At 43.9% G+C, this 9,371-nt stretch overlaps 1 protein-coding gene across 1 annotated transcript; it reads right to left on the reverse strand. All coding sequences in view use genetic code 11, as the record gives it.

Moving 5' to 3' along the window:
* Positions 1 to 1,675: 1,675 nt before the first annotated feature.
* On the reverse strand, positions 1,676 to 6,743 carry EGR_02416 (Procollagen-lysine,2-oxoglutarate 5-dioxygenase; the record flags this gene model as incomplete). The annotated part of the gene is made up of 15 exons (XM_024491665.1): positions 1,676 to 1,831; positions 2,081 to 2,206; positions 2,434 to 2,763; positions 3,058 to 3,171; positions 3,387 to 3,516; positions 4,054 to 4,284; positions 4,364 to 4,485; positions 4,595 to 4,726; positions 5,078 to 5,179; positions 5,479 to 5,579; positions 5,665 to 5,728; positions 5,870 to 6,031; positions 6,113 to 6,197; positions 6,362 to 6,569; positions 6,653 to 6,743. 15 exons carry the CDS (start codon positions 6,741 to 6,743, stop codon positions 1,676 to 1,678), a joined length of 2,154 nt encoding a protein of 717 aa, XP_024353816.1.
* Between the last annotated feature and the right edge of the window lie 2,628 nt (positions 6,744 to 9,371).

Here is a 9,371-nt window from a genome sequence, read left to right on the forward strand (position 1 = left end):
CAGAACTTGTTGGTGTAGCATAGAAAAGCTGCTCATTGCATGCCTTCACCGGACAGAGTCAAACGCATTTCTTTAGGGCACCTTGATTATGCATTAGCCTTAGATAGGTCATCCTAGCAACATATTCTTTAAAATATGCGACATTATTAATGTTACCAGCATGGTTGTTTCTTCTACTGAAAGTCACACGGTGAATATTCTTTATTGGAGCAGATCCATCTCATCCTCGACAGAGTCGAGCTAATGACAACACTCCTGATTTTTAAATTTCTAGTAAACTGTTTGTAGATAAAGGCATTTAAATGCAGAGGACGCAATTTCTGAAGAAGCTTTTATTAGACGATCTGAACGGTTGAAAACAAAACCACGACAATAATACGGCCATTTCGGGCTCATTCAACGCGTAAAGGGGGCGATAGACCAAATTAAAACCTACTTTTCTTTTCCATCTTTTGCGACAACTTTGGTACTGTCTAATTCTGCATTTAGCTCGTCTCCACTACACGAATGTACGTGTCAGTTGGGTCGATTTTCTTGCTAAGGTTGCCACGCAAAAGCCATACACTAAAAAACATCGCATAAAGTCTTGAAATGTTTTGCAAGTAATTTTGTTGGCACTTCCGTAATTTTCGATGGAAGTTTCAATGCAAGCGTTGATTATTCGTGACTGATAACCTGAGATTTTGTGGGGAGCTAATGGGAATTGACATATTGCTCCTACTGTTTAGGTACTTCATGCAATATATCTCCCTTTATCACTCTTTAATTATTCTCTTTGTGTTTAAAAATGGAGTATACCTGTTATTTTTTAGTTCAAATTTTGTGAAATAATCCAAATGAAAGTCTAACAGCAACAGCAGTATAGGTTGTTTTGTAGTTCATACTACGAATTTCCTTTGATGTGGGTCAGACAATGTTGACGAAAGTGTTTCAAATCAGAATCTAAGAAAGAGGTACAGCTATTACGACTTTAAGGAGCAAAATTAAAAAAAATTGGGTTCGGAAAAATGAAAGCAAATTATAGACTGGGCACAGATGTAAATGTGCTGTAGATGTCTCCAGCCCCAGAAGAACGCCCCTGTTTGATTTTCTAGAGGTTTTGATTAATACCTAATCTCCGTACACCCTGTAGAGTCATTCTCCTAATCAGTCCTTCCTGACGGGCTCATATTAGGCAGATGTACTCCATGCATACTAAGTCACTGGAATTTCGAGGTCAGTCAGTTGTTAGAACTCCACGAGACTACAGCCACAGAATCACAAGCAGATTTTACACTAGGACAGTCTTTTGCTTGCCAGGCTCCGACCAGGCGCTTGCGGACCGCACCCCCCTTCGCGTACTTGTTTGTGCGGGGGCGACAACTTCAGTAAATCTTTAATAACTTTAGCCAATCCCGTTTGAGGTACATTGACAAATTCGCCAACATTCTAAAGTGAGTGAATTTCAGCATATGCCAAGTTTGGAATAAACACGACGGCGCCCTCTGTATTAACTCACTAGAAAATTACTGATCCATCAGGAAAACATCGCGCGTTCTCTGAATAAATCATCAGTTATTACAACATTTTTTCAAAACACGAGTATTACAAGTGAAATTAACTTTATCAAATAACTAGTAGAGTGTAATAAAATGAGAGAGTTATTGTAAGAAAGGGTAGGAAGAAAATAAGAGGATTAGGGGTTGACAAAAGTGACGAAGATGTATCGCACTCCGCTGGTAGTCTCCATACCCTCATGTAGGTGAGTAAGTCGACCAGGGAAGACAAGGGGCCATCCGACACGGGTGTCAACTAGGGTGCAGTTGTAGCGCGGGTACCGCACGCCCCCGCCCTATGAGGAAGGAAGAGAATAACCACCAATTGACATTAGTCTTCTGCCGAATCCATGGTCGCACTAATCTGCCAGCGCTCGCCCTGTGCATGTTCCTCTAATGAGCACTTATGCCTGCACTAACTCAGGTCGTGTACAGCTTCTTAAAAATGGATCTACAGTTTGACAAGCTCCCTGTGATCCTCGTTACTAATGTGTGCAACCGCGTAGAAGGCAATAGTCAAGGTGGGAGGTGATGTAAAATCTTACCGTATAGTCGATATGGGCACGGTTGAGAGCCATGTCGAGGGTGTAAGTGGAGGCATCGTGGTGAAGGCGCAACGACGGCTGCTCGCCCTGTTTGTAGCGCACAACGAAATTCATCCTCGCAGTTGGCTAAAGGAGATAAATAAGTGCCACGAGGGAGAGAGAGGGTGGGTGATAGCTAAAATCAGTCTTCCAACCCAGTTGTAGGGTCGGCTGTGGATTCTTTAGTAGAGTGGAGTTTGCGAATGCGTACTCGATTAATGCATTAGTGTTGCAGAAAAGGTTGTGAGGTCAAATAAAATGGGATTGCGCAGAGGCGTGCAATCAGCAAACTGGTTCTGAAGACCACGACTTACCTTATCGTAGTAGCCCTCCCACAGTTTCAGCTGAATGGGGTAGACGTATTTCTGGAGAACGTGCATCCAGTGCTCCTCCCAGTCGATCTGTCTCATGTGGATATCAACGGTGGGCACGTTCTCGTAGCCACCTTCGAGGCGAGGATCGTAGTTAGAGCCATCGGACCACTTGCCATAGTACTCCGTCTCTTCGATTAGCTGTTGACAGAAGGTCTCCGACATCAGCGGCACCCAGAAGACGTCTGGACAGGGCTGCTCGAAGTCAGCCATGGTGGTAGAGGTGTTGGCGAAACGGAAGTATTCCGGGTGGATGTAGCGCTCCTCCCAATCCTAGCACAAAGTGCAACACCACACATTCAATTCCATTGCCAACCCAAAGCTTAGTTTCTACTTACATTTCCTAATAAAAATGGGACTGCTTTTAGTTTAGTACGCAATGCAGGATTATGTACCCTATCTCTACACTTGTTAAATGGAATAAAGCCGTCTTTGGAGTTGTGCCATTGTTGACAGCTGGTTATATTAATAGTACTTGTACATTTTAGTAAATCTACAGTCAATAATGGAAGGGGGTCCCTAAGTTGATTTTGTTCAATTCCATGTGCGTACAATCAAGGAACGCACCATAGGGTTGTCGAAGATCTGCCAGAGGTCGTTGTGCAAGTGGTCCAAGGTGTACGTCTCAGGGTTTACCAGGTGGCCGAAGTCCTTCCGATTGTCCACGAAGAGGAACATGTTCTGCATTTCAAAAAGACTGATGAGCTGCACAACAAGGCTCAACAATCAATTACTGCTCAACCTTTCCTTTAACAAACAATTTTGAATGTCATATTTCACCAATCTACAATCATAGAGAAAGATTTACCCACCTAATTACTAAGTGGTTATGCAGTTGTACTAATGAAAGTACGTGTCGGATTCTTTGAATGAGGTGTTGGTGAGGGGTAACGCACCCGTTGGAGAGCGGCATTTGCAATATCGTAGAGAAGGAATCCACTATCCTCCAGCACCTCCCGCAGTTGTCCCACGGCCCAGCGCGAGAAGAGCACTGAGCTGCCAACCAGCGGCACGTTCCAAAGTCCACTGAAACAGCCATAATAAACATCACATTTAACACTACAGGCTATGTCAACTCGAGAGCCCGATGCTGATGCTGCTGAAGGCTGATCTTGTAGAACTAATGCATTATTAGGTTATTGAATGGATCACCCTACTTCCATCAAGGAAGCGATCATGGGAGTCGATGTGGTGCATTTTGCCAAAAAATTTCTAGCACAAGCGCTGCATTACGCTTGTGTCACTCATATCAGCATGAAAGGAAGACGTTAAAATCAATCTACACTTGCACATGACTCGGCATGACACGTAGAACATTTCATTTAAGGTTATTCTAAATAGCTTCTCCGATTTCCCAGTAGTTGCGTGCTTGCGTTCATTTGCGGAATTGCCATTCGCTTACACTCGTCAAAGTTGGTAGTGGTTATGCAAAAGCTTAGCACCGTACTCGGGAAGTAAACAGATCACTATAAAGTCAACCACATTTCGGACGTTAAACAAGCTCAAAAGAAGGGAGCTTAATCTGTGGTACAAAGATAAAGTGGGAAAGAGAGCCAGACTCACGTTTGACGGCGTTCGACTATGTCGAAGTAGTCGTCAGAGCGTGCATAGGCGCCCTCATCGGTAAGGGCACCCCAAAATGAGGACCAGAATTTGCCCGGACGCGTTATCATTGGCGCAATGGCGTTCCTCTTCGTTGATATTAGGTGCTCCAATGTGTCTGCCTTGCGCAACTGGGTGGTCGGCTCCATGTAAAAGAGGTATTTGCATTCGTTGTTCTCCCAGCAGTAGGACCTGGTTTGAGTGGAAAGAAGGGGAAATGTCATGTGCAGTAGGTTGTGAATGAAGTGAACGAAAAGGAAGGAAAACTCACAGAGCCTCTTGGAACGCTTCGGTGGGTCGTGCACTCAGAGGCAGTCGGATCTCTCTGCTCGAGTGGTATTCGTGTGAGGTCCTGGCAATAAAGTCGTTCACAACCGATTTCTGCTTCTCCACCTGAAAATATTGAGGAAATGAATAAATGCACTTCGAGCGTTTGTCGATATCGTATTTGCTGACATTGGTGGAGGAGGTAATGGAGAAAGAGGAAGGACGGTGGACTTACGGCACAATATGTAACCAGGTCTATTCGGTTCTTGGGATAGGTGAGATTCGTCAAGCCCTCAAAGAAGACCTCAAGGAACGGCGTGGGTTCCGTTACTAGCACACTCAGCTGGATGACGGGATAGTCAAGGTGCTATAAATGCATAAATCGTGTTCAGTTTTATTCCCTAAATGCGATGGTCCCCTTGGTTTCTCCCATTACTTCGTTACTGGCCCTCATCTGTACTGGACCTTCTCCTGTCACCACTACTTATGAAGACAAGAAAGTTTACCAAACAAGCATTCATGGCAATATTTCGAAAAAGGCATATAAATAAGTGAATAAGAAAATATGCATAAATTGGTTTGTTTTTCGTGCTAATCAATCCACCCATAAAAGACCTCCATATAAACTCATAATCGAATGTCCAACGGGCGATTTGTGCAACAAAAAGAGAACACGGAGTGGAGAAGAGGAGGAGAATATAGTGAAGCAAAGTCATACACTCAAACGGGAGAGATCGAGCTTCTCCTCATCACAGATCTGACATCCTGTCTCAGGCGACCAGGCGCGAACGAGGTAGTTGGAGAGAGAGTTCAACTTATGCTGCAAACGAAACACTCCTTGGTTTAGTTGGCACGTCGATAAACGACAGTATGTAAGTTAACTCTCTGTCAGTTAGTTTAAGCCTTTCTGAAGATATAATTTCCTATTTTATATCCTATTGGAATGAAAGCGTGGTTGTTGAGCATTAGGAGGTCGATGTTTCCTAAACTGCGTAGGAACCGACTGAGGTTTTAAGGGAATCCTGTTATCTCTTATCAGATAAGTGTGAGTTCCAATAGGCTCTGTGGATCAATCTGTGTGGCTGACTATAGACTTTAGCTGCTATGGCCAATGCACACCTTGCCTTCAGGAGAGGCGATGAGGATGGGTGGAACGGTGTCCTTTCGCACGTTCTGCACGTACCCCCGATCACTCTCATAGCGCACTTTTAGATATACACCTACAGCGGTGATGCAAGGACACAAGTTAATCAAGATTTGCATACCGAGGGGCCGAAAACTCCTTACGGAGAAAATCTTTCCTACCAGAGTCTTTGTTGACAACTTGAAGGAGAGCGGATTCTTCATCTATTGCAACCTTGGCAGAATCCTGTCGAGAAAAGGGGAATGGTATGGTGTAATAAACAGACCAACGCCAATGAGATCGTCCCAAATTTAGCGACTATAAAGTGGTTGTATGTGACAGCAAACATGGCACACATGAGGGAATGGTGTAGAGGTAAGGAAGTACCCGAGAAAGTGCGGAGTGGAGAGCACTGACGAATTTGTCAACAAGGTCCTCAGTTGAGTCATCTGAGAGGTCCTCCAGCAGCTCTTTCAGGCTTTTCGTACGCGCCATCATGCCTGTGAATATAGCATCGCCTGAAGGCAGCTTCTTGCCAGAGTTGGCATCCTGCGAATAATGAAGAGGTGGGTATTAGCATCACCATCCTCACCAATACAACCATTAGACTAGCTGTCATTGACAACTCACCGTTTCGACGAAGATGAAATCTGCGCCAATCCTCTCACTCTGCCTAATAAGGTCGGCAGGGGTGTTGAGTAGGATGGAGGAGTGACTATGACAAAGGCAAAAAATGAGTTTGAAAGGATTTGATGCAAGTCTACTTCAATTGGAAGAATTACAGTATGCACTCGGTGGACACGAGGTACCGACTCGGAAGAACTTCTGCAATGTTGTGGGCAAGGATCGGAGGAAGAACGTGGGGGACCATGAACTGACCTGTCGAGGATGAGGACATGCTCGGAGGGGATGTCATCCATGAGTTGGTGAAGTGCCTGCACCTTGCGCTCGAAGGAGACCTCGCGCGTGGTGCGGCCATAGATGGAGAGGTCGAGGAGGGTGTGGGCGTATCCGAAGACCTGTAGAGATCGCTCAAATCGCTGCACGGCATCATCCATCTCACCACGTAGTCCGATCACATGGAGTTCTATGGGCAGATTGGAGGATGAGGGGAGCGAGCATGAAAGGATGTCATGTTAGGGAGCGGGCGCGATCGTGAGCACAACTTACCGTCAGCTTGTTCACAGGAGAAGGCGAAGATGGCAAGGAGAAGGAGAAGAGAATAAAGCGACGGCGAGAACCTCAGTGCTGCATCGTACATGGTTTAGCCGCGGTGATGTCCAACCGACGTCGCACTATCCCATCTTATTTATAGGCAGCGCACAGACGGCCTGATTGGCTTCAGTATCCTGTGCCCTCATTGGTTGGGTGCAGAGGATATTTGCCCATTGGTCTGTTTGTGGTGAAAGGTGGGCGTTGGAGGCGGGCCGCTGATTTCAGGCATCTTGATGCCTCGATTGATCGATACTCCATTTAAATCAACTTTATGACTTAACACGCTAATGTACCTAGTAAATGTTTCCATGCCTACTTTTGTCACTCCATCTTGTTTGACAGTGGGTCTGTTATACAAAAACGAGTTTGCACAGAAAATTTTACAACACAATTAATTTTTGAGCCTAATTTTTTCTGTTAGACCCCCACATTACCTATGCAAATGTTTCGGAATCTAGCAGAAAACAAAACGCTCTAATGTGAATTACTCTTGTTGAACTTTATACTCAATAATATCAAATTCTTTACTAGTATTTTGCAGAATCTGTGAAATGTAATGAAGTACACATATTTGAGCATTTTGTATGACTACGCCAGAAATTTGACATTTATTTTGTCATTAATATGACATTTTATAATGTCTTACAACGGTGTCAAATTGATATGCTAATATACTTGTATTAAATGACATTTCCTTGAAATAACAGTGCGGACGGGTTAGGCGATTTCTCCTATTAATTTCACTACGTTTTAAGAAAGCCAAGTGGTATTTGTTTTGTCTTTCATAACAATTTTGTAGCAGACTAGAAACCTCATTTTATGAGCTATGGAAAGCGAGACTAGGGGTCCCAGAAAGCCTTTTATGTGAGTATTTCATTCAGTGTATCTTACTTAATGGCCCTGTTTCTTTCCAATCTTATCTGTTACGCCAACGCGCTCTGCGTCTCAAACACGAAGTGGTTTATATTTGCACATCGAGACTAAGGCGAAATCTATTGTACTTCGTGCCTTTAGAAACCTTCATAAAATAAAAAAAAACTGGATTTGCCATTATCGACTCAATCTCTTTCTTTATTTAGAAATGAAAGCAAACGTCAGAGCAATCCATGAGCTTGAATGAAGATACTAGAGAGAATGATAGCCAGAAATGACATGCGAAATTCTCCATCAAATATCTTTTACTAGTTGATTAACTGGAACGAATAACGGAGCACTATATGAGGTATATTAAATTATATTATTACCACCTACATCCATGTAACAGCATGAGCAAACCATATGTTTGGTCTCTGCAATAGCCTGATTCTCAAAAGGCCGACAGTGAATTTCGATGAGTGAATCTTATCTAACTGAACTACATGGTAGAAAGTTATGCTTTCCAGATGTGGAAGTGGGTTTACTGCATTGTACATGCTTTTTGTCCTGGACATGTGCAAAAATTTAATGCAAACCAAGAGAGACTATAGACGAAATACATATCCCTTGAAAAGTATGATTTGCTGGTTATAAAACTTCCATTAGGAAAGTATCGAAAACCTGTGCATTGCAGACGTGCCAAGGGTTGCAGGTCTAGACTGGACATTTTCTGACAAACTTCCAAAATTAACCATCTCCCAGCCGCTTGGAGTTGCTGATTTGTTCCCTGAGACGATAATTAGTTAAGCAGACTTTCTGGTCGCTGAGTAGTGTCAAATCTTACCTTTTTTATCATAAAAGTGGGAATTTATTTATTATTAAGTAATAAATCAGTGAAATTCTTAGTCAATGTACTATTTAATGCCAAAACCTTTTCAATAAATGAAATTGGGCATTTCAAATGTCAACATTATTTCCCTGTAACTCAAGTATACGCGAAAGATTCCTACTCCAATAAGTTCAAAGCAGTCCAAATAACTCATTATGCAATTAGTCAGTTTATTTGTGTATCAGACCTCTTGTTGAGGAGATTATTGCCGCTAGGTCCACAAAAAATTTGTTCCCGTAGTTAGCACGAAATGTTGGCACCGGACACCTCATATCCACAACGGCTGAGACTGCGGATCTACTGCCATCCACCTGTACCCTCCCCGACCTAGAACCTTTGTTCCTCTTCCGATTGTGTAGGTCATCGTCACGATGCCCCAATACCTGAGAGGAAAGTGGCCAAAGTTTGCGTACATAAGCCGGAATTACGGACACACGCACAGCCCTGACGTGGCGATATTAAGGGCAGGGGAGTTGGACATCCGCGGCACCGTATTAGAGGGCCGCCCACACCCACCCACTCCTCTTTCCTCTCTCCTCCTGAATCACTTCCCCCTACTCGCCTCGGTAGCAGGACGTTGCTAGGGCCGATTCAAAGCTCGGGCATCGGTACTTTTTCCAGCCATTCCATGAGGTAAAACCAAGCCTAGAGTGATGCTTGAATCAATCAGTGATACCGTCCAAAGGGTTCCACTCACTGCCTCATTTCCTAGGGTTTTCGATGGGACGATGATGCCACATGCGTAGACAGCACCGGTCTCGTGTTTGAACACTGGAGGTGTACAGGCTTAAGAAAGGGGCAAATCCGCCTTCCACCGATGCTAAGTTTAGATCACCTTAACCTTTTTGAACAAAGGTTTGATCACCAGCATACACACCCGTCAATAACACCGCTTCCGACGAATTTTATTAAACACAAACAAGAGCATCA

The sequence above is a fragment of the Echinococcus granulosus genome, assembly GCF_000524195.1.
Source record: "Echinococcus granulosus chromosome Unknown EG_S00011, whole genome shotgun sequence".
Taxonomy (NCBI): domain Eukaryota; kingdom Metazoa; phylum Platyhelminthes; class Cestoda; order Cyclophyllidea; family Taeniidae; genus Echinococcus; species Echinococcus granulosus.